Source organism: Canis lupus, chromosome 7 (genome assembly GCF_011100685.1).
Source record: "Canis lupus familiaris isolate Mischka breed German Shepherd chromosome 7, alternate assembly UU_Cfam_GSD_1.0, whole genome shotgun sequence".
NCBI classification, from domain to species: domain Eukaryota; kingdom Metazoa; phylum Chordata; class Mammalia; order Carnivora; family Canidae; genus Canis; species Canis lupus.
Genome location: NC_049228.1, coordinates 860,018 through 883,600, shown reverse-complemented (window position 1 = coordinate 883,600; position 23,583 = coordinate 860,018). Strand labels below are relative to the sequence as shown.

General features: G+C 65.5%; 1 protein-coding gene across 4 annotated transcripts in view; it reads left to right on the top strand.

Annotated features, from left to right (window-relative positions):
- The window catches only part of LGR6 (leucine rich repeat containing G protein-coupled receptor 6), a 105,764-nt gene extending 82,647 nt beyond the window's left edge, over window positions 1–23,117 (top strand). For all 4 annotated transcript variants that reach the window (XM_038541878.1, XM_038541879.1, XM_038541881.1 and 1 more), the window contains 12 exons: window positions 4,495–4,563; window positions 5,883–5,954; window positions 6,108–6,179; window positions 6,994–7,062; window positions 8,011–8,082; window positions 9,025–9,090; window positions 10,081–10,152; window positions 10,448–10,519; window positions 11,755–11,880; window positions 12,511–12,671; window positions 15,857–15,937; window positions 18,368–23,117. In XM_038541878.1, coding sequence (XP_038397806.1) covers window positions 4,495–4,563; window positions 5,883–5,954; window positions 6,108–6,179; window positions 6,994–7,062; window positions 8,011–8,082; window positions 9,025–9,090; window positions 10,081–10,152; window positions 10,448–10,519; window positions 11,755–11,880; window positions 12,511–12,671; window positions 15,857–15,937; window positions 18,368–19,623 — 2,188 coding nt within the window. In that variant the 3' untranslated portion in view covers window positions 19,624–23,117. The remainder of the gene's footprint in view (window positions 1–4,494; window positions 4,564–5,882; window positions 5,955–6,107; window positions 6,180–6,993; window positions 7,063–8,010; window positions 8,083–9,024; window positions 9,091–10,080; window positions 10,153–10,447; window positions 10,520–11,754; window positions 11,881–12,510; window positions 12,672–15,856; window positions 15,938–18,367) is intronic.
- Window positions 23,118–23,583: the final 466 nt, after the last annotated feature.

The following is a 23,583-nucleotide window of genomic DNA, read 5'->3' as shown; positions in this document are numbered from 1 at the left end:
AGGAGGGCACGTGGTGCAGTGGGCACTGGGTGTTAAATACAACGGCTGAATCACCTCTGAAATTAATAATACACCATATGTTATTTGAATCTAAATGAAATAAGACCGGAAAATATTTTTTTTTTTTTTGGAAAAGAATTTTAAAAGTAAAATTCCTGCACTAAATGTAGGACATGCCGCCTGTGCTCACCTTCTGCGGGAGAGCACGCCCACCGTGAGGGACACCCCCCCCCCACCACTGCAGGACAGACCTGGAAGCTTCGGGAGGCAGATGTGGTCCCTGGCACAGCTGTGGAATAGCTGGTGCGATTGCTCAACCGAGCTATGCCACCTGTTCTCAAACTCCACAGCAATAAATACTGCCTTTATTTTTTTTTTTTTTAAGATTTTATTTATTTATTCACGAGAGACAGAGAGAGGCAGAGACTCAGGCAGAGGGAGAAGCAGGCTCCCTGCAGGGAGCCCGACCTGGGACTTGATCCCCGGACCCAAGGGTCTCGCCCTGAGCCCAAGGCACACGCTCCGCCGCGGAGCCCCCCAAACGCCCCTAAATACTTCCTTTAAAGCCTCTCTGTCTCTGCTTGACCTGCCCGTCCTTCCCTTCCCTCTGCCTGTGGAAGTCCTGCCCTGCTGTCCTGTTGAGACCCAGCCCCGGTGCCTCCTCTCCACGAAGCCCTCCGGGTCTTCCCAACTGTCTCTAGAGGCCCAGCACCCACGTCGTCGAGCTGTGGCCTCCCCTGGCTGTCCTGTGCACCCGCCCCCCTGGACTATTTCCTGCCCATCGCGACCCCTGCTTACCCCGCAGACCCCTCTGTACCTTCGAGCAGGCCACAGACGTCCATTGCCCCGAACTGAATCCCGAGGGGCCGAGAGAGTTGCGAGGACGTGTTCCCTGGACAGCTAGGGCCGTCACGCGGGCACGCAGCCAAGGGGGCAGCACTTTGGCCCTCACCCAGCTCACTGAATGGGTGGAGATGCCCCAGGGGGCAGATCTGGGGCGCCCGCTGGTGCGGGCTTGTAGTGTTTCTTTTGACATTTGTACAGTTTTTATTTCCCACATTTCTCTGCCCGAAAATGGCCTTTTAGCTCCTGTGCCTTTCCCTACGTGTCTCTCCCCGCCGCGTGTGAGGCCCCCGGGCGAGTCGGCCGAGCTGCATGAGGGCTCAGCGACCGCAACACCATGTGGACTGTGGCCCCCACCGACCTAACGGCACCCTGCAGGGTGACCCGGTGCCTTGTCGGATGCCAGCCTCTAAATCTTAGGGACGTCCTGCCGAAGATCCGAGATATTCCTCCGAGCCCGTTAAGGCTTTTCATTAATCAATTTATCCAGACCTTTTCACCGATTCACTCAACACAGCCTTGTCGAGCTACCGTTCTGCGCCAGTATTTTGGGGTCTGGGAGGTGAAGCACAGTCTCCACGTTCCCCGGAACGTCCGTTCTCGTGCAGTGGGAAGAAAAGAAGCGCACAGGTGTCAGATATCAATATAGTCCACGAGGAGAGGAAGCAGGGTGGCTCATGATCGCTTGCCATGGAGCAGATCCACCCGAACATGGTGACGTGACACCGTCGTGTGTGGCTGTCCCACATCTGGGGATTGGCCGGGCTCCCGCCGAGCACCCCTGCTGGGCCTTCCCCGGGGCCGCCCTGGGGTCACTCAGCTGCAGGCTCGTGCACACGGACGCGGCTGTTGGCTTGTCTTGCCCTCGCGGCTCCCCTGTCCCCGGAAGCGCCGCCTGGGCTCCGGGCTTGCTGGTGGGGACGGCCCAGGAGGGCAGGGCTGTGAGGCCTCGCGACACCCAGGACCCGCTCACGCCCTATCTGCTGGGCCTCGTCCTGCTGGTGGGACCCAGCCCCAGCAGGGGGGACACTTCCTCCTCCGGCTTCACGGAGGCAGGGCTGACCTGTGGTGTAGGCTGAGGGCCTGCGGCCTGCCGGCCTGACACACGCGCGTGTTGCACAATCAGGAGGGTCGTGCCACTTGCAGTGCACCACGCGGCGGGTGCGGGCAGCCCGCGGGGGCCTGAGGGCGGCGGGGGCGGCCCAGCAGCAAGCTAGAGCGAGGCCGGACCCTGCATCAGTGAGTCTTGAAGCCAAGGTGCCCGGGTGCCACCTGTAGGAACTCCGGCTCTCCGAGGCCACCGCAGAGAGCTCCCGAACGGCTGAGGGCAGTTAGGAGGGCCCCTTGTTTTGGGGACATGGACACATGACGATGAAGCCTCATAAAACCCAAAGAGTCCGTGTCCCGATCCCTGCTGCCCCTGTCCGCAGCCCTGGCACCCGGGTCCTCCCGACAACCCTGCGTCCTGCCGGCGCTGGGAAGCCAGACCCCGCCCCAGCGCCTCTGGTGTCCGTGGGGAGCCGCGTGCGCACCCCGCGCCGGCCGTGGACCCTGGCTGTGCGCCCCTCAAGCCCCGCGGCCGTGGCGGGAGCAGCACAGAGCAGGGTATGCAGCCGGTCATCGGTGTCCTGGGGTGCGGTCACCCGGCCACGGGCAGTCCTCTCATGAGTCGTCGGGGCACAGACGGCTTCCGAAGACGAGGCAAGTTGGGCGGGGGCCATCCGGGGGGCCACTGGACCGGGCCCCGGCCTGCCGCCCCTGCCCCCTCCCACCGCCAAAGCCGGAGACTGCAGACCTCGGCCCGGGGCTCCGGAGGCACCGGGGCCACCCTGCAAGATCAGACACATTTCCGCGCGGGCTACAGCTGGCCGGCCACCAGGTGAAACGGAAGTCAACTTCAAAATCTTGGTCAAAGAAATATAAATTAAAATATAAAAATAGGGCAGCCCGGGTGGCTCAGTGGTTTAGCACCACCTTCAGCCCAGGGCGTGATCCTGGAGACCCGGGATCGAGTCCCGCGTCGGGCTCCCTGCAGGGAGCCGGCTTCTCCCTCTGCCTGGGTCTCTGCCTCTCTCTCTCTCTCTCTCTCTCTCTCTCTCTCTGTGTCTCTCATGAATAAATAAATAAAATCTTAAAAAAAAAGTCTTGAAGGTTGAGGGGCGCCCGGCCGGCTCCATTGGTGGAGTGTGCAACTCCTGACCTCGGGGGTTGTGAGTTTGAGCCCCACGGTGGCCGTAGAGGTATTTTTCACTAGAAAAATAAAATATTAAAAAAAATAGATTGAAACAAGTCTCGCAGGTCGATGACCTCTTCTGCAGCCTCCGGGCAGGGGTGGGGCTCACAACGTGGAGCAAAACGCCCAGAGTCTCCTCGGCACCTTGTGGCGTCTTCCCCAGGCCACCGGCACCCCCTCAAGGCAGGGCTCCCCGCCTTTGCGGCTTTCTCGTCCGTTGTAGGCGGGTCCGAGGCGGACTTGCTCTTGGGCTCCCGCATGTGTCCTCTGTGCCCTTGCTCGTCAGTGCCACCAGGACACACACGCCCACAACCCCTTGTGCAATGATGCAGGCAAGGCCATGACCACTGGGCCCCGGGCTGCCCCTGCCGCCCCGACAGCAACATGTGAGCCCCCTTGCACCGACGCCGTCACACCGGGTGTGGCCTTTCCTGTAGGACAAGCTCCTGGACTTGGGGTGGCTTGGGGTGCAAGTCACTGTTGAGTCACGTCTGCAAGATCGTGTGCATTTAACTCCGGCCGATCATGTATCCTGCATGATGTTTCCCTGCATCCTTTACAATCTGGGGTGCTGCTCCTTTTTTCTTTAAGATTTTATTTATTTTATTTATTTATTTGCTTGAGAGACGAGAGAGCACTAGCGGCAGGGGAGGGGCGGAGGGACAGGGACGAGGAGACTCTCCGCGGAGCAGGGCGCCTGACGACGCGGGTCTCCATCCCAGGCCCCCGAGCTCGTGCCCCGAGCTGAAGGCAGATATCTGCCTCACCCACCGAGCCACCCAGGCGCCCCTATTTGCTCCTGCTTTTTAAAAATGCATCAAATAAGTAAATTCATAAAATCTCTTTATAAAACACAGCTCCATTGTTTGCTGATTCTGTGTGTGTGACACATGTTCGTTGTAATAAAAAAAAAATGGTGAAATGAAGAAAAGCCTAAGAGAAAATAAGAACCAATTGTCGTGCTGCCACCCAAAGATCAGAAGCACTGATCCTTCTGATAGACGGCAGAGGCCCCCACTGGCCAACAGCCACCCGACGGAACCTTCCAGAGTCCTGGGGCTGGCCACGAGGTGGCCGGGATGACCTCATGTCCCCTCTGCCCCTCCCGCAGCTGCAGACGTGTGCACTTGGGGTGCTCCCCTCGGCTGGCGGGGATCGTTCCTGGAGGAGTCCGTCCGGGTCCCCTCCGTCCAGTGTCTCCTCCAAACAGTTCTGCGGCCGGGGAGGCTGCGAGCGGACGGTCTGGGGGCGGCAGTGGAGCACACACGTTCCAAACTGTGTTTCCAGGCTTGATAGGTGCATCGGACAGACCGGAAGACGCATCTCTGGGGCCAGGCCCGGGGCCAGGGTCCTGCTCCTCGGGGCCCTGACCTGCCGTCAGGCCGCCCCTGTGACCGCTGCTCTGCTTTCCCCTCCAGGGACCTGAATTATAACGAGCTGCAGGAGTTCCCCGTCGCCATCCGGACCCTGGGCAGACTGCAGGAACTGTAAGCTCCGAGCGCTGCGTGGGTGTCCCCAGCCCTCCTGTCCCGGGGGCGGGCCCAGTGGTCACACACCTGTTAGTGTGTCCCCAGCAGAAACGGCCCGGGCCGGCCTGGAGCCACACGCTTGAGCCGTCTCCGGGTGGGGGGCCTGGGCCTGCCCCTGGCTGCTTGGGGGTGTTGGGGGTGAATGAGGACAGTAGCCGGGGCTGCTGAACAGGGTCACGCCTCTGCCTCTGATCCCGAGGGGGCCTCAGGAGGTGCCTGTGGGTCCCTGCGGACACCGCCTGTGCGCCGAGCCCCATGCTGGCTCCTCGACGCCAACGAGGAGTGGGACGGGCCCAGGCTGTCCCCGGCCGCCCTTTGGGTCCAGCCAGGCCTGGGACAGCAGCTGAGCATCGGTCGGTAACTCCAGCCCTGATTGCACAGCAGTAGCTAAATGGGCCCCGGGCTGACAGGCACATGGCGCAGGGTCCACGTGAGGCCAGCAGCTCGGGTGGCGCAGGGAGGCTCTGGGAGCGGGAACGCGCGGGTAGAGGCTGGAGGCTGAGTGGGCCGGGGCGGCCGCCGGGGAGGCCAGCGAGAGGGCATCTGTGGTCGTGGGGTGGGAGCCTGTGGGATCGGTGGGCCTGGACGGCCCTTGACAGTGGGGACCCCCCCAGACTGGAGGATGTGAACGCCCCCCCGCACCCGTGGCCATGGGGGCAGTGGGGCCGTTGGAGGAGGGGCAGAGCCAGGAGGCGAGGCCAGCCCCCCTCCGCGGTGGGCGTGCAAGGGCCGTGGGTGCGTGTGCACCAGGGTCCGCGGGGGGAGCGCCTGCGGCTCCCACTCGGCTCAGGCGGGGGAGCCAGGGATGAAGAGCCAGGATGGACGGCGCCTGCTCGGGATTCTCGAGGGACTCTGTCTTGTCCCCTGCAGCCAACCCACCCCGACCTCCGCCCGCGGCCCGACCCTCGGCCCCCCACGGCGTGACCCCTCCTGCCGCTGCCCTCCTGGCTCCTTAGTGTCAGGGCCTGGAGGCCAGGCCTTGCTGGAGGCACATCTCAGGCGCTGCCGTCCTCCCACCCCCTCAGCTTCCTCCGTGGGGCCTGGGATCCCGCCTCCCATCCCCGAGGCTCCTCTCCTCCCCCCTTCACGAGAGTCAGAGGGGAGGCCGGCGTGTTAGGAAAGCAGCAGCCACGTCACAGGCCGGAGGTGGACCGTCAGTCCCCGGCCATGTCTCAGGCTCAAGGCCTCACTAGGCGCCTTCCAGAAGCTTCCTGGGAATGCACCTCTCCCTGCACGCATGTCTGCCCGTCCTCACTGCCTCGTGCGCTGTCTTCCAGGGGCTTCCACAACAACAACATCAAGGCCATCCCAGAGAAGGCCTTCATGGGGAACCCTCTGCTGCAGACAATGTGAGCGCTGAGCATGTTGGGGGGCCCTGCAGGGGCTGAGGAGGCAGGAATCCAGGAGGGGGCGCCCGGCCCGGCCTGTGGGTGAGGGGTCAGCCTGGGTCCCTGCTCCAAGGCCGAACGGTTAAATTAGGCTTTTGGGTCTGTTTCTTCCAGACACTTTTATGATAACCCGATCCAGTGTGTGGGGAGGTCAGCGTTCCAGGACTTGCCTAAACTGCACACCCTGTAAGTCGGACTCCCCGGGCCTCACCCCTCCCGCCGGCTCGCCTGCCTTCCACAGCTCTCGCCCGCCTTCCGCAGCTCTCGCCCCTGCCGGCACAGCCCCCAGTGCAAAGCCTGCCCCTCCGGCTGCGGCCTCTGCTCAGGCCTGGCCCCAGATCCAGCTGCACTCAGCCTCCCTCCGCCGCCCCGTGGCTTCTTCCCAGACCCCAAATGAGCACAAAGGGGCCCTTCTCCAGAGCAAAGGAGCTGTCTGTGGCCTGGGGAGCTGCTCCCTAAATACTGGCTGCAGGAACCAACAACGGGGCTCAGCCCTGCTCCTCCCGGAGCCTGGGGCGTGGATCCCGCGGCCCTGGGCTGCAGCGCCCTCCCTGCTCTGGGCCCCAGGCATCCCCGTGCTCCTTCCTCCCATTCTTGTTATTCCCAGGCCGTGTCCCACCACGGACTGCGTGCTACCTATGGCATCGCAGGAACATAACCGACACCTTAAAGCGTGGGCTTCCCTTATCACGTCCCTTGTCACCCTAACCGTGCGAGGCGGGTGGCGTCAACACATCTGTGGATGGATTTGCCTGCATTTTTTGTTTGTTCATTTTGTTTTATGCCAGGGCCCCGCTGCCAGTTTCGGGCCCTGTCGGGCTCTCTCGGGTCAGGTCCCAGCTCTCCGGGGACAAAGCTCCGCCCCAGAGGGCCTGGGCCGCTGGGTGTTCTGAGGGCGGGAGGGATGACAGCGGATCCCTGGAGGGACTATCCGCATGGGTGGGGCGCCCGGATCCCAAGATGCTCTGGCCCCACGTCAGATGCTGTCGTGCGTTTCCAGGTCCCTGAACGGCGCCACCGACATCCAGGAGTTCCCCGACCTCAAAGGCACCACCAGCCTGGAGATCCTGTGAGTGGGTGCCCGCCCCACCGCCTGGGCCCTGCCCCCAGGGCGTCCCCCTGCCCATCCCCCGAGGGCCGCCCACATTCTCTGCTTGCCCCTATGGGCCCGCTTCCTCTGCTGCCGGCCGAGGTCCCCACACAGCCCAGCGCCCATGGCCGCCCCGGAGGTGGCACGGCTGCAGGCACGGCCTCCGTGGCCCAGGCTTTGGGGGAGGAGGCGGGTCCTCTGTCCGCCTTGCGGGGATCCTCCAGACGGGCCATCCGAGCTCCTCACACGGAGCTGTGAGCGGGCCGAGGCCGTGGACGCAGGGCTAGGAGGCGTCCTTGGCCGTTGTGCAGGCAATTACCACAAGGACTTTGCTGCGACTTGTTATTGCAGCGGGTGGGGTGGGGAGGGTGGGAGCGCAGGGGCCTTGAGAACCCTTGGAGGTGTGTGGAGCAGCCAAGCAGACCCCGGGAGGGAGCGTGAGGGAGCGCATTCGGCCCGCATCCTGCCCTGCGCGTCCCCTGCTCCCGGAGGCCTGCTGGGGCCTGTCCTTGCCCTCCCCAGGGCGCGGGAGCAGATCCGTGCTCAGTCCCAACAGTTCGCATGGCTCCACTAGGGGGTTGGGGCAGTGTCTTCCTGCCGCCTGCGGCCACACCCCTGCAGGTGGGGCAGAGGCCATCCTAGTGGCCGTCCCGCTGCCCAGTGCTGCCGGGGGCCGCTGCGAAACTGGGATGCGGGCATTATGGCCAGGTGGGCAAGTGGCACGGGCGCAGTGCCCCTGGGCAGTGTCCCTCTGTTCCTCTGCCCCCCGCCCCGGAGCTCCGTGCACTCGCCGGTCTGCTCCCCTCGCCCCGCAGCCCAGCCCAGCCCTAGTGTCAGCGTGGCGCCCCTGTCAGAGCCACCCGAGCTGGGGCCGGGGGGCAGGGAAGGGGCCCGGGCGGGTGCCAGATGCGTGTCCTCTCTCCACAGGACCCTGACCCGCGCAGGCATTCGGCTGCTCCCGCCCGGGATGTGCCAGCAGCTGCCGCGGCTCCGCGTCCTGTGAGTGACTCGTGGACGTTGTCCCGTCTTGGCATTGGGCCCTTGCTCCCGGGGCTGGCCAAGGCTTTCGTCCCACTCGGCCGCCGCTCTTCCTGGAGGGGACGAGCTGGACCTCTGCTGAGCACCCGCCCAACAGGGCCCGGGCTGTGCTCTCTTGCCCGGGGCCACACCACGAGGCCCTGGAGCCGGACCCGGGTCTGAGGCCCTGCTCTGCCGCTGGGCCGTTGCACGCGTTGGGGCGCAGCCTCCGACCTCCTGGGGCTCCCGTTTCTCATCAGCAAAACGTGGATAAAAGTGTGAGGATCAGACAAAGCGTGCGTCGGGCGCATAGCACATGGTGCGGCACCTGACGGGCGCTGGTGAGCGGCATCAGTTGGCGAGTGATAAGAACTCAACGTCCTCCGGGACCGGGTCCGGCGTCCAGGAGAATTGCCTGCTCCCCCGAGTCCACCGGGAGTCGCAGGCCCCCGTGCAGACCAGGGCCCGCAGCTCGGGTGGGGAGGCTGGCACGCGACACATCTGGAGACGTGGGCTGGAGACGCAGCCCCGCTGCCGGCTCGAGTCCCTGGCGGCTTCTGTCCCCTCTGTGCCTCGGCGTCCTCGTGGGGTGGGAGGGGCCGGGCCAGGTGATCCCTCGGGCCCCAGCTTCACTCCAGCTCGCCCAGTAATGCCTGACACCTTCCCCGTGGGCCATCCCAGCTCTCTCACTCCGCCTCCCCAGGACCCCAGGGCCCCCTACTGGGAAAACGCCCCGGGGGCCTCGTCTGGCCCTGCTCCCTGTGCAAGGGGACTCTGGGGGAAGGGAAGGGAAGACTCAGCGGCGGCAGGTGTGTCCGCAGCCGCATCCCTGCAGGTCCTCCTGATCACGGCTGCCTGGCAGGGAGGCACGGCCTGGTCCGAGCTGCTTCTCCTGGCCCTCACCCCCACCCCGTCCCCCGCCAGGGAACTGTCCCACAATCAGATCGAGGAGCTGCCCAGCCTGCACAGGTGTCAGAAGCTGGAGGAAATGTGAGTCGGGGCGTGAGGCAGGGGAGGTGAAGGCACGCAAGCCGGGCCGGGTCCGTGGGGAAGGGTCAGCGCACACGCTCGGACGGCTATCCCTTCCCTGAGCCCGTGGAATCCGGGGGGTTGGTGCGGGGAGCTGGGCGGAGGCCCCGACACAACTTGTAGGGACCACAGACGCCGCACCCGGGAGCTGGCGCACGGACAGTCTGGGGTGGCTCTCTCGGGGTCAGTAGCAGCGAGGGCAACGGTGACCAGGGCCGGCGGGGGCCAGGCTGGGTAGGGTAGGAGGCTGACAGCCCAGGGCTATGGGGGGCCGAGTGCCCCGGCTGAGGCCGCCCCCCCCCCCCACGTCCACACCCCCTTCAACACCTGCATGCTCGTACCCGGGAGGACGACCTATGGCTCGAATCTGACGAGGCACAAAAGCCACTTTGAAAATGCTCTAAGCTCTTTTCACCCAGCTTCTGTTTGTGCCAACGGGCCGGGTCCCCTAGGCTCGGGGTCTGTCCCCTGGGCCCAGGCAGGATAGGGGCGGGCGGGCCTGTCCCATCCATCGAGGTGCCAAGGGAAGGAGGCTCTTCGGCGCTGTGGGGCCCGGGCTCGGTCCCTTTCCGAGGGGCCGAGCCCCGAGCTGTGCCCCGAGCTGGGCCAGCGAGGGGTCACCCAGGGGCGGGGCGGTGCTCTGCTGCTGGTCTGAGGTCAGGAGGCCCCGGGGCGAGGTTGGCTGGGCTGGGAGCCAGCCCGGTGGGAACCCTGGAAACCGACTCCCTTTCGGGCCAGAGGGATGGTTTTGTGGCTTTGTCTCCTGACCCACTTACCCGCGGCAACCGGATCCCCTCATGCTCCCTTTAATTCTGGAGACTTCCGCGGGCCGGGCCCTTTCTTCCCGCGCCAGGAGAGGGGAGCTCCGCTTGCCTCCTCCCGGTGCGGGGGGCGTGGACCCGAGCTGGGTTCCGAGCCTGCGGGCTCATGTGGCCTCTTTCGCTCCCCCAGCGGCCTGCAGCACAACCGCATCGGGGCGATCGGAGCCGACACCTTCAGCCAGCTGAGCTCCCTGCGAGCCTTGTGAGTACCCGCAGCCGCACGGGTGGCCGTCCCCGCAGCCCGCGGCTGCTATGTGCTCCGCCCCCCGCCCCCGCGCACACCCAGGAGGGAGCCTCCCCGTCCAGCGGCTTCCCAGCCCCTTTCCCTGTGGCCACAGCTGGGTTGGGAGCCAGGCAGCAGGTGTCTCCCCCGAGGGGCTGGAGGTCCCGCCCCTGGGGCGGCTCAGATGGGGAGCAGATGGGGGAGAAGCCAGGATGGGCGCAGCGAGCCCCACCCCCTGTGCTGGCCGCGCCCGTGATGCCCTCCCTGCCCACAGGGACCTGAGCTGGAACGCCATCCGCTCCATCCACCCCGAGGCCTTCGTGACCCTGCGCTCCCTCGTCAAGCTGTGAGTGCTCCCTGCAGCCTCCCCCGGGTGATGCAGCCCAGTGAGGACCGCGTGGCCGTGGGCGGGAGGGGGACATGCAGGACTGACCGCACATCCCGGGAGGCGGCCGCCCCCCTAATCAGTCATTCTGATGGTCGGCTTGACGGCCCGAGGGGCCTGGTAAACAGAGGGCCTGGCTCCTCCACACCCTGGGATGGGGCAGCAGGTGTGGAAGCCTGGGCCTCAGCCCAGCAGCCCCCTGCATGAGCACCACCCCCGAGGGCTGCCGTCAAGCGGGTGGCAGGGTTCGCAGGGCCCCCGCCTTACACAGGAGGCTCACGGGGAGCGTGCGGCGCTGGCAAGGGCCTGTGGTGCGGGTTGTGTACTGCACAAGGGCTCCTGTGCGAGGGGGAGCCCGCTGCCTGCCTGCACGTCCTGGAGGTGCGTCCGCCCCAAAGGACGCCTTTCTGAGTGACCCCCGGACTCCCTCAGGGCCAGCTCCAGCCCTGGCCTCGGGGGTCACGCAGCCCAGCCCCTCACCTCCCCAGGGAGGCCTCCAGGCCCGCAGCAGGGCCAGGGCCTGCCTCCCCGGCACACGCAGCCTGCCTCCCTGGGCGCAGGGCCGGGCCTCGCAACCTCGCACCTTGGTCTTCCTGCTCCTGTTTGCTCTGCTCCTGCCAGATATGTAGGGTGGATATTTTTATCCCTTTGAAAGATGAGGACATTGAAACTCAGGCCAACGTGTGACTTCCATTGGGCACAGAGGGAGGCGGGGACAGCACCAGGTTTCCTGCCTTCCAGCCCAGGCCCTTCCACGACGCGCAGTCCGTGGTCCTGGGGTCTGCTCTGGGGTCCCGCGTCCCCGAAACGGCTCCGTGCGTGTCCCCCTCCCTGGACCGCAGAACCAGAGAGCAGCTCTGTCCAGCCGCCGACCCCGGCCCGTCATGTGGGCGGGACAGCAGGTGCCCCCAGCAGGCGCCCAGGGACCCTCGGAGGGGGCTGCGGTCGGGGGGGCCTGTTGCTAACCACTAGGACGGCTCGGCGTGACTTCAGAGCCGTCCCTGTGCGTCGTTGGCCCGCGGCGTCTGGGGAGTGAGCCCGTGAGCAGCGGTGCGGGGTGGGTGACGGCTGGTCCGGCCGCCGTGCCCGCCCTCCAGCCCCGGCACGGACGCACCCGCCTCCCTGCTCCTGTCCTGTCCCGGCTCGGGTCCCCTTGGTCCCGCGCAGGCCAGTACCGCTGACCGCCTCTGTCCTAGGGACCTGACCGACAACCAGCTGAGCACCCTGCCACTGGCCGGACTCGGGGGCCTGATGCACCTGAAGCTCCGAGGGAACCTGGCCCTGTCCCAGGCCTTCTCCAAGGACAGCTTCCCAAAGCTGAGGTGAGGCCCCCAGCCCTGGGCTGGTTGCCCTGGAGCCACGGCAGAGGCCGTGGGGGCAGAGGGAAAACCGGAGGGCCCAGAGCCTTCGGGTCTAGCCACTGCTGAGTGGGACGGGCCTGTGCCCCCTGCCCGCCCCAGCACGTTCAGAGCGTGTCTTTCTGTCCCAAGCACCGGCCCGAGGGGATGCCGAGAGCCCCAGGACCTCCCTGTTCCCTGCTGTCCTCAGGGCAGCGTCCGGGCCCCGGAGTCAGGGCCGGGCCCAGGGCGCCGATGGGTGGGGGCGAGCTGCCCAGCAGCCCCCGTGCCAGTGACACACAGGCTGTCTCAGGACCCCTGTCTCCTTGGACAGGAAGGAAGGGCGGTCGGCTGGGTGGGAGCATAGCGGGGGGGCTGTGCGGGCTTGGGGGGCTGCTTGCCGCTCGGCGCCTCCCGAGGGGACTCCAGCAACGGTGGAAAGTTCATCGTCCCATTTCCTTCTCAGACGAGTGAGGGAAAGACGGGCAGATGCTCGGCCCCACAGAGGCTGTGAGGCCAGCACGCAGGAAGCCGGCCGCCCGCACCGTCCTAGGACACTGTGGGGTCGAGGGCCCGGCACCCTAAGCGCTCCTAAGGCAGCCCCTCCGCCCCCAGGATCCTGGAGGTGCCCTATGCCTACCAGTGCTGCGCCTACGGCGTCTGTGCCGGCTTCTTCAAGTCCTCGGGGCAGTGGGGGGCTGAGGACTTCCACCCTGCTGAGGATGAAGCCCCGAAGAGGCCCCCAGGCCTGCTGGCCGGCCAGGCTGAGAATCACTGTGAGTGCGGGGCCTGGGCAGGCGGCTGGGGGCTGGGGCAGTTTAGGGGGAGGCTCGGGGCCGAGAGGGGTCGTGGCAGGGGCTGCGGGGGGAGACCCCAAGTGCCTGGGAGGTGAGCCCTGCTCGCACCACGGCCTGGGACGCTGCCCAGAGGTGCTTGGGGAGGAGCAGACGGGGTGATGGGGACAGCAGTGATGCTTCCACACCCGCCGCACCCTCTGCAGTGCACAGGGTGCCTCCCGGCCGCGACACCGCCGTCCTTGCCACCCGCGCGTTCCCTCTCCACGTGGGCCCTTTGAGGGCAGGCCGCTCTCGGGAAGGACATCCACATCCTGGTCACCCTGAGCCAAGTGGGGCTGAATCAAGTCAATTAAGTGAAACCTGCTTAAAAGAAAAAAAAAAAAGGCCCTTCAGTATACGTCCTAGAGCCAAACGGGATCACGAGCGTCGCAGCCATCCTGCCTCGTGGAGACCACCAGGGCCGAGGGGACCCTGCGGGGACGGGCCCCAGGATCTGTTCCTGGAACCGCTGGGGTAAAAAGAAGGAGGGTGCAGGCGGGCAGCAGAGGGGACTCGCGGATCGTCACCAGCCGGTGTTTGGACAAAGGGCCGAGGGGAGCGCTTCCAGCCCCTCGGCTGCACGCCTGTGGCAGAGCCGACGTAGAATCAGGAGGAAGCAACATGGGGCCCCACGTGGAGTATTGGGAGTGTTTTCCAATCTCTGACCCCCTCCGTGTGGACGGTATGTCCATGGAGAAGCTGAACAGAAAAATCAAAACATAAGAAAAGCACCTTTTGGCGGTGTAGACGGACTTGGGGCCCAACCCCAACTGCACCGTTTACCGGTTGAGCTGCCTCGGCCACGCTGACCCCCCTTAGAGCCTCGTTCCTTGTGTTTGGTCTGTGGATGAGAAGCGCAGGCACCTGGGGCCTGGAGGATGCAGCAGGTGCACTGCCGCTGGAGCCGGGTGCCTCCCGGCCTGGACGGGAGGGGGGGCGTCATCCGGACACGGCTCGCCCGCGGGGTGGGGGTGTCCAGGTGTCCTTCCCCGGGGAGGGTGTGAGGCCGCAGCAGCAGCCCCTGGACAGCCGTCCCCAGGGAGGTCCCGGAGTCGGCCAGCTGCACTCCCTCAGGGCTGCAAGGAGCCCCAGAAACTTTCCTCAGACTCAGGCCTTGCAAGGCCCCAGGGCATCGGGTCGTGGGAGCCTGCGCCCCTCCGGGAGCTGGGCCGGGCCCCCCACTTCCTGCGGGGCTCATATGCCTGGAGGAGGAAGACCAGGTGCTTCGCTGCAGCCAGACTCGATTTCCTCCCCGCTTGAAGACTGGTTATTTAACACCGTGGCCGTGACCCTCCAGCTTAGATGCGGTCCGCGGGCTGCCCCCTGCACTGCACTCCTGCCCTCTGCTTTCAAGCACTCGCGGGCTCCATGCGGGGGAGCAGGGCCGGGCAGGGAGCACAGTGGGCGGGGAGGCCGGGCTGGGCCGCGGGCGTCACCCCGCAGAGCCTTCCCGCCCCCCAGGACAGCACCCAACCGAACGTGTTCACCCTTTGGGGACAAAACAAGCCACACGAGCCAAAGACGGGGACAGGCGTGACGCCGAGTGACCGCTCTGTTACTTGTGCAACAGAGGATGAGGCCGCGGGGCCCGGTCCCTGAAACCCACGCCCTGGACGGGCGTCCCTCCAGGGACGCTGGGCCACCCAGGGATCCCAAAAACCTCATTTGATTCAAACAAGTCGCAGGGTTTCTTTGACGACACGTTGGTCTTTCTCGCCCTTTCCTCGGGCGACAGGAGCTGCAGGGGCCAGACTTGGAATGGGAGGGATCCAAAAGGACGACCCAGTCCAGTCCTTTCTCACGTCAGGGCCTCTCTGCTCCAATACCTCGGGTGGCAAGTCACGCGCAGCTCACGCAGCTGCAGAGCCGCCCCGCCGCCCCCTCCAGGCGCCCCCCCCAAGATCGGCCCCTCACCCGGGAAGGCCTGATGGCTACATATCCGGGCTCTGGAGTCAGACAAACTGGTCAAGTTCTGCCCCGTCGTACTCCGGCTGGAGACCTCGGGCAAGCCACTTAACATCCGCGAGCCTCAGTTTCCTCATCTGCCCAACGGGTCCAGTCCTGCTTCATGCACTGCGGGAGGTTACTGAGACCACGAGGACGAGGATTCGCCGGCCTGGTGCAGCCCGGAGCCGGGTCGGGGGCCTCAGGCCTCACTGTTACATCCGCATGGCCGCTGACGGTGCACCCGACGGTGGACGCCTCCGTCCTCTTCCGTCCACGTGGGCTCCCCGTGAGCAGGACCACGTATTGCTGCCCCCACGTCGTCTGCACTTGCCCGAGGCCCTGCGGACGGGCGCTGCTGCAGCCCACGGGCCCTCAGCCCACCTCTCGGTCACCTACTGCAGCTTCCCCACATGCGTCGGCACAGCAGGTGCAGTGCGAGCCCTTGGCCCGAGTCAGTCCCCTGGGGCCTCTGACGGTTCAGGCAGCGGCCTCCAGCACCCACAGTCCCTGTTCACGTCCTCTGAACACAGTCCGGCTCCCTGCTCCGTCACAGAGGGGCCCTTCCTGGGGCGCCGGGCGGCTCCGTCCGCTGCCATCACTCTCTTGGTTTTGGCTCAGGTGGTCGTGTCGGGGTCACAGGGTCGAGCCCCGCATCGGGCTCCACACTGGGCATGGAGCCTGCCTGAGGTTCTCTCCCTCTGCCCCTCAACCCCAGCTCATGCTCGCTTGCTCACTCTCTAAAAAGCAAAAAGATGTTCTTCCCAGCTCATGGTGTTTGCAGCCACACCCGGAACGACAGTGGGGGACCGGGGGCTCCTGGGGAGGCAGCCCCGCCCCGTGTCTGAGCCGCCCGGCGGACGAGGCTGTGGGGGGGGGGGCGCGGCGGGACGCGACAGGCTGACTCAGAGCTCGAGGCGGCCAGTCTCCCACGCAATGTTTGCTGGGAAGAGCAGCCCGGCAGATAGTGGCTAGTGGGCCCGGAGCTGCACGGTCGCTCCCGAGAGTGGAGCAGACGAGCAGGACCGTGGGGACAGCCTGCGGGGAGCGGTGTACGTTGGGGTGACTACTTGAATGGCCGGCCCTTTGGATAAACATGGAGCTGGACGGTCCCCAGCCTGCAGCCCCCCAGCCCCCCTGGCCTCCGGGCCCCCAAGCCACTTTGTGGTCTTGCCTCTCAGATGACCTGGATCTGGACGAGCTACAGCTGGACACGGAGGACACCCGGCCACGCCCTAGCGTGCAGTGCAGCCCCGCTCCAGGTGAGACGGGCATGGGGGGCGGGTGGTGGGGGGGACGGGGAAGGCACAGCCAGCTACCTCCGTGAGGTGCCAGGCCAGCCCCCTACGGCTGTGACCATGGTTCAGGCACCGTCGCTGCCTAAGCACCCACATCCCGTGGGCTGCGCAGGCTCCTCTGGTGGTTCCTGGGGAGGGAGCTGCAGGTCTGCCCTTGGTGGCGGGTGCTGCAGGGTGTGGGGTGTGGGGTGCGGGGGAGCCAAGCAGCCTGCCCAGACGAACCCGGAGAAGGAGAAAGCGCCTCCCGGTGGAGGGAGCCCCAGGAAGGTGCTGTTGGCAGGTGCACAGGGTGGCGGCTGGGGCGCTCCCTCAGGCGGCCTCGCAGAGCCCTCGGGCCCTGCTGCGCAGAGAGGCCACGGCATCCCACCTGGGGGCCCGTCCAGCCCTTGGGGGTGGGGGGTGGGGGGGGAAGCGGCCTGGTGTCCAGCCTGAGGCCACCCTGCTGTGAGGGAAGGACGAGAATCCCCTTCCCTGTGATGCAGGGCGGCCAGCTGCTGAGCCAGGAAGCCGCTCAGCATTGACAGTGCTAGCGGGGCGCCTGGGGGCGCAGGGCCGGACAGGGGTGCCTCCCGGGATCGAGGCCGCATTGGAGTCCCTGCAGGGAGCCTGCCTCGGCCTCTCTGGGTCTCTCATGAGTAGATAAATAAAATCCTAAAAAAAAAAAAAGAATAAAGTGTTAGCCACGCCCCCCCCCCCCCCCCCAAGCAGTAGTGCGTTGCTTAAGCCAGGAGGGAGCTGTTGGGGGAACAGAAAGCAGGGCACAGTGTGCTTCCCCGCAATGGGGAGGGTGTGTGCCTGCGTGTGCCCCGCCTGCTGCCTCCCCTCTGGTTCCAGTGCCCTCCCCGACCCCACCCCCCACGCCCTCCCAATGATCCCCCCCACCCTCCCCATCGACCCCCTCCCCACGACCCCCCCCCCCCCCGCCCCGAGCGTTGGCGGCGCACCTCCTGGTGCCAGCGCAGAGCAAGGGCAGCGGGGCCTCACAGAAGCAGGTGGGTCCCCTTCTCCCATGGAAGCCCACCAGCCTTGGCGGCCGCGGGACCTCACACCGCAAACCAAAGACCAGGACGAGGGAACGAGGAGGCTCCCTCCCAAAGGCGAAGTCCACTCGCTCTCGCTTTAGAAGCGGGTGGTCTGGACCGTCCGACAAGTGACGGGACATCCGTGTGGACCAGCTCCCAGCAGGCAGCCACGGAAAACATGCCCTGCAGGAAGATGAAGATTCGGGGAAGTGCGCACGATGAAATTTTTTAACTTGAAAAGCGGGAGTTAAAAACTATGTATGGAAAATCCCAATTCAGTTTAACAACATGTATTTTTTTTTTTGTATTTTTTTTTAAATGGAGACACTAAAATGAGTTCTTTCAGAGAGGCGGGATGATAAGCAGTTTTAATTTTTCCGTGTTGTATTTTTCAAACTTCCTACAACGTATTTTCAAACTTTTTTCCATCTATTATATGGTAGTTGGGAGAAAATACATTTAAAAAGTAATTCCTGGGACGCCCGGGGGGCTCACCGGTTGAGCGTCTGCCTCCAGCTCAGGGCGTGACCCCAGGGTCCCGGGATCGAGTCCCGTGTCGGGCTCCCCACATGGAGCCTGCTTCTCCCTCTGCCTGGGTCTCCGCCTCTCCCTGTGTCTCTCATGAATAAATAAATAAAATCTTAACAACAAAAAGAAGTAGTTCCCACAAAAGCCTCCCAAGTTCCCAAGCTACTGGAAATACATTGCAGGACAGGAGTCCGAAGCCAAAGGAAATGAAGACATCATGCGTCCAAAGTCACCGGGTGATTTGAGGACAGAACCTGAGGGGGGAGACGGAAAACAGCACGATCTCACCCATTTGTGCAAAACCAGGTTGGAAAAACCCAGAGTCGTCTGCATTTTAATGCACTTACTGTGCTTTTCTTCCCAAATAGTGATGGCGGCCGGTTCCCGTCCCGGGGCAGGGACGGCCCGGCCCGACGCCGCGTGGCCAGGCTTGCGCACGGGGGTCCTTCGTGGCTCGCTGGGCACGGGCTGGGCTGGGCCCCCCGCAGCCACTCGTGCCTCCCGCCAGCCGCGCCCGCTCCGATGCCCCTCCTGACCTCTAACGGCTTCGGCCTTGGAGAGAGCGCCTTGCTGAGCGCGTGCCTGCCCTGGCTTCGTGTGCTGCCCACTCGCACTTTAGTACGGATACATTTAGTACACGTACAGATGGGCCGACCGCGTGTTTCCATTTGCCCCTCGGAAGAGCTGGGGTGCCCCCGCTACCCCCGCCCACCTGGGGGTTCCCAGGGGCCAGGTCAGCCTCCGTCAGCCGGGGCTCCCTAAGGACGCGGGCCGTGTCCCCGCGCCCCAGGGCCCCGTGTCACGCAGCCTGCCGGAGGGTAACGTCCGATCGTGTCTCCCGCAGGCCCCTTCAAGCCGTGCGAGCACCTCTTCGAGAGCTGGGGCGTCCGGCTGGCCGTGTGGGCCATCGTGCTGCTGTCCGTGCTGTGCAACGGGCTGCTGCTGCTGAGCGTGTTTGCGGGCGGCCCGGGCCCCCTGCCCCCGGTCAAGTTTGTCGTCGGGGCGATCGCCGGAGCCAACGCCGTGAGCGGCCTCTCCTGCGGCCTCCTGGCCTCTGTCGATGCCCTGACCTTCGGCCAGTTCGCCCAGTACGGAGCGCGCTGGGAGACGGGGCTGGGCTGCCGGGCCACGGGCTTCCTGGCGGTGCTGGGGTCCGAGGCCTCGGTGCTGCTGCTCACCCTGGCCGCTGTGCAGTGCAGCGTGGCCGTGTCGTGCGTCCGGGCCTACGGGAAGGCGCCCGCCCTGAGCAGCGTTCGCGCGGGGGCCCTGGGCTGCCTGCTGCTGGCCGGGCTGGCGGCCGCCCTGCCCCTCACGTCCGTGGGCGAGTACGGGGCGTCCCCGCTGTGCCTGCCCTACGCACCCCCCGAGGGCCGGCCGGCCGCCCTGGGCTTCGCCGTGGCGCTGGTGATGATGAACTGCCTGTGCTTCCTGCTGGTGGCTGCTGCCTACATCAAGCTCTACTGCGACCTGCCGCGGGCCGACCTGGAGGCCGTGTGGGACTGCGCCATGGTGCGCCACGTGGCCTGGCTCATCTTTGCCGACGGGCTCCTCTACTGCCCTGTGGCCTTCCTCAGCTTCGCCTCCATGCTGGGCCTCTTCCCTGTCACCCCTGAGGCCGTCAAGTCCGTGCTCCTGGTGGTCCTGCCCCTGCCTGCCTGCCTCAACCCCCTGCTATACCTGCTGTTCAACCCCCACTTCCGGGACGACCTGCGGCGGCTCTGGCCCTGCGCGGGGACCCCGGGGCCCCTTGCCTATGCTGCTGCCAGCGAGCTGGAGAAGAGCTCCTGTGACTCCACCCAGGCCCTGGTGGCCTTCTCTGATGTGGATCTCATTCTGGACACTTCTGAGGCTGGCCGCCCCCCCGGCCTAGAGCCCTACGGCTTCCCGTCAGTGACCCTCCTCTCCGGTCAGCAGCCAGGGGGCCCCAGGTCGGAGGGCAGCCACTTTGCAGAGCCAGAGGGAGCCCACTTTGGGAGCCCACCAGCCTCCGTGGATGGAGAACTGCGGCTCAGGGCCGAGGGAGCCACGCCCGCGGGTGGGGGCTCGTCAGCGGGCAGGGCCTTGCAGCCCGCGGGCCCAGCCTTTGCCTCACACTTATAGATGTCCGTCCTGGCTCCTCGCCCCCTCTTCCCTTCCCCGTCCTCCCAGCCGTGAGTGACGGCTGCTTGTGTGATAAACTCACCGGACATGTGATCCGCAGCGGGACGGCCCAGCGCCCGAGCCGCGGCTGCAGCGGTCTCCTCTGTGCGTGGCCGCGGCTGGCGTGTGCCTCCTGGCCTGGCTTCCCGTGGCCTCCCCTGGCCATCGTCCCTGCCCTGCCGGAGGCCGTGGGCTGGAGATCTCAAATCTGTCTTCTTGAGGGAAACGAGGAAAGCACAAAACAGTGTAGGGGGGTGGGGTGCCGAGCGGGTCAGGGGTTGGGGGGCAACGGGCAGGGGCACCTCTCGGAGAGAGACCTATAGGTGACCTGCCGGGGCACTTGGGCATCTGCCCTTTGACTCGCGGAACAGACCGCGCTCGGCGTCCTGTTAATCTCCAGCTGGGCCGTGCAACAGGACGTGGCCGAGTCAGCCGGGAAGCTCCGACGCGTTCCATCCCCCTCTTAGCCGTTCGCGGGGCACTTTAGCAGAGCAGAGCCCGCGGGGAGTCCGGCAGCCGCGCAGGCCGTCGAATGTTGTTTAATCCACCGCCCCGGATTATTTGACAGCAGCTTTCGGTTTGTCTGGTTGGTTCTCATGGGGCATCTGCCAGGGCCTCCCAGAGTCAACGGCGCTCTGTCGCAGGGCGCCTTCGCGGCCCTCGTCGGGCCACCCCCTGCTGCTACAGGGACATCTCAAGCTGCCCTTCCTGGAAACCCTGATGCGGGCGGTTCCACCAGGGACTTGAGGATCCCGTCGGGTACTTGAGGATCCCGTCTGCCAGAGGAGACTGCACGCCCTACCCTCTGGGTCCTCCAGGTCCCCCCGGGAAGGGAGGTCTCCTGCCCTCGCTGGAGAGGGCGTCCCTGGGGCCCCGCAGGGGACGCGCCGGGAAGCCCATGGCAGCCTGGCCTCCTGGCTCCACCGCGTGCCCGTCGTCTGCTCCCGCCATGGCCTGGCCCCTGCTCTGCACCCTGGGCCTGCCACCTCGTGGAGCAGTGGCACAGGAGCCTCGGCCAGCAGCCTCGGGGTATCTGCGTTGCACATACTGCTTTGTAGGAAGCGTCACAGGGCCACGGGTGCCCGGGCGCCCCAGAGAAGCACGACCTCCTGCCCTACGGTTTACAAGTGCCTCCAGGTGGCCCGGCGCTCACACCCCAGACATGCACGTCCTCCATGCCAGGGTGAGGGGGGAGACCCGGGACATTCTCGAAGACACGAGAAGGGAACCCAAGGCTCAGGAAAGGGGCCCCGCCATTAAGACAACTGAGAAGGTCCTTGCGCCTGCCCCGAGCATCTTCTCCCCTGCCTGCTCCCCCCCCCCCCCGCCCCATCCCCGCTCTCTCAGGGCCCAGGGGAAATCCTGACATGAGTCCAAGGGCCGCATGCTGCAGCGGAGGCAGAGGGCAGGTGGCGCTTGCCCATTTCTCTGTCTGACCGCGGAGCCGCCCGGACGCTTCCCGGCTCTGAAGCAAAGGGTGCTGAGCTTGACCTCAGGGTCCTGGCCCAGGGACTGTGCACCCGCTGGATGTGGGGAGCAACTTGTTTCACGGGAGGCGAGTCTGCTCTGCTTTGGGAACCGGGAGCCGGTGACTGTCACGAGGAAAGTTCTCCGAGGTGCCCTAAGGATGACAGCATTGGTGTGATTTGTTGGGATCGCAGGTCACCAGGCTCCTCCGCACGGCCACCCCCCGCCCCATGGGATCGTTTCCCCCTGGAGTCGGAGCCAGTGTTACGTGGGATGTGGAGCGAGGTGGCCTTGTGTGGGAGGTTGAGGAGTCGTGGGAACAGACCCCCGCAGGTGGCCTCTTGTGTGCAAAGGGCCTGTTGGCTGCAAGCTCTGGGGTGGCACCGCCGTCATTTCTTCCTAAAGATCCAGGCATTTGCCAAGCCTGGCCCTCCTGGGGCGGAGCAGGGGCGTGGGGGCAGTGGCGGCGTTTGCCGGGACTTGGTTTCATGATTCGGAAAGCCTTGTCCATGTGGCACATTCACCCGAAAGCAGGTGGCGAAGTAGTTTCATTGTTCCTGGCTTCCTAGCGAGGCCGTGTGTCCCTCTTCGGTCATCCCTGGTCATCCCTAGAGGACATGCAAGTTTCATATGCCTTTGACAACACACAAAGTCAAACGCCAAATAATCCAGCGCATGTGAAATCTTCCAGAACGGTGTCACGCAAAGGGCCATGGTGGTGTCGATGCTGGAACCGCTGTGCCCTGCCCGCCAGGGTCTCCTTGCAGACCCACGTGCGGAGGAGAACCTTCTGGACCAGGCCGCGGCCTTGACAGCACCTCTGTGCACAGCAGGAGCAAAACTTAATCCAGGGCTGAGACTTGAAGACCATGGACTGACCGTCCCCTGGCCTCCCTCTCCCCGTTTCTTGCTCCCCAACCCCCTTCCGATGCTCCTTTTCCGGGAAGACTGCGAGGTCTAAGGACGACGGGAGGCGGAGGAGGGAGAGTTGCGGGCCGCAGGGGCCTGAGTACTGAGGGTGGCGGGAGCCGCTAGGGCCCGTGGTCCCCCCTGCACCACCTCCTCCAAGGCCTCTGCCCGGGAGCAAGCTGCCCGCCCGCCCTGCGGCCCCGTCCCTGGGGGCCTGGCCCAGGCCCTCCGCAGCTGTGTGAAGAGTGAGACGCGTCCAGATGTAAATGTTTGGAGTCTTCTGTATAATAAAGCGCCAGCGACGTATCACGTGCGTCCCTCAGCTCTTTTCCGTGGCCACCCGGGAGCTCTGCGGGGCGCAGCGGGGGGCGGGTGCTGGGTGCCCTGGGACGGCGGCGGGGCCGGGGTCAGTGAGCCCCGAGCGCACCGGCAGTGGACTGCCTCCGTGGGCCGCCCGCTCCTCACCCCCGTGATGCAGGAGGCTCCCTAGGAGTCTGGTGTTTGAATACGTGGTACAGTCGCATGGTTCCAATAAAGTATATCTGCTCCACAGTCCCCGCCGGCCCGCTTCAGCCCTCACTGGTCACCAGTTAGACGTTTCTTACGTGTCTGCCCAGAGTTGCTTCCTGCACACACCAGGTGCGTGTGTCCTTGCTCCCCTCCGGCCGGGTCGCCAACCACATGCTGCTTCTGCCCCTCACCGACCCGCAGAGCTCAGACATCCTTATCAGTATAGAATGTGCGCGCGCTCTCTCGCTCTCTCGCGCTCTCTCGCTCTCTCAGTATCTCATACCTCCTAACACAGATGTGGTCTAACTTTATCCCCCACCCCCCCGCCATGGAAATGTGGTTTGCTTGATCTTTTGCTTCTACAAACACTGAGACAAGTAACGGGGGAGGCACATCATTTATACACGTGCGTCTGTAAGATGCATTACCAGGCGTGCCAGCGCTGGATCGAAAGAGAGTTCTAGATCGTGTTCCTTAAGTAGTGGAGCCAGACGTGTGGGCGCCGTGGTGCGCTGGGTGGGCGCACTAGGACTCCAGGGCATCTGGGCCTCGGGGGCACAGGGACGGGTGTGTGGGGCCTCAGGGGTGCTGGGACTGGGGGGCTTGGGGGCGTGGGGGGGCAACAGGTGTGTGCGGGGCCTCGGGGGCACAGGGATGGGTGTGCGGGGCCTCCGGGGCGCGGGGACTGGGGGCCTTGGGGGCGCAGGGTGGGGGACGGGTGTGCGTGGGCCTCGGAGGCACCGGGCCTGGGGGGCTCAGGGGCACTGGGGCTGCGGGGCCTGGGAGCCACGTGAACCCGCACCGCTCGGCCTCCGGGCGCCTCCCCCGCCACACTCCCTGCAGCCCCGCCACGTGGGCCTGGACACTGCCCTAGGCCGCCCTGGGTGCTCCCTGACCGCGTGGCGGCCATGGAAGGCAGCAGCCCTTGCAGGAGGAGACCCCGAGGTGGGACGGGAGCCCTGTGCCCACAGGGCGTCGGGGCATCACTGCCCCGCAGAGGCGCTGATGTTAACAACAACGACGATGGGCGTCTGG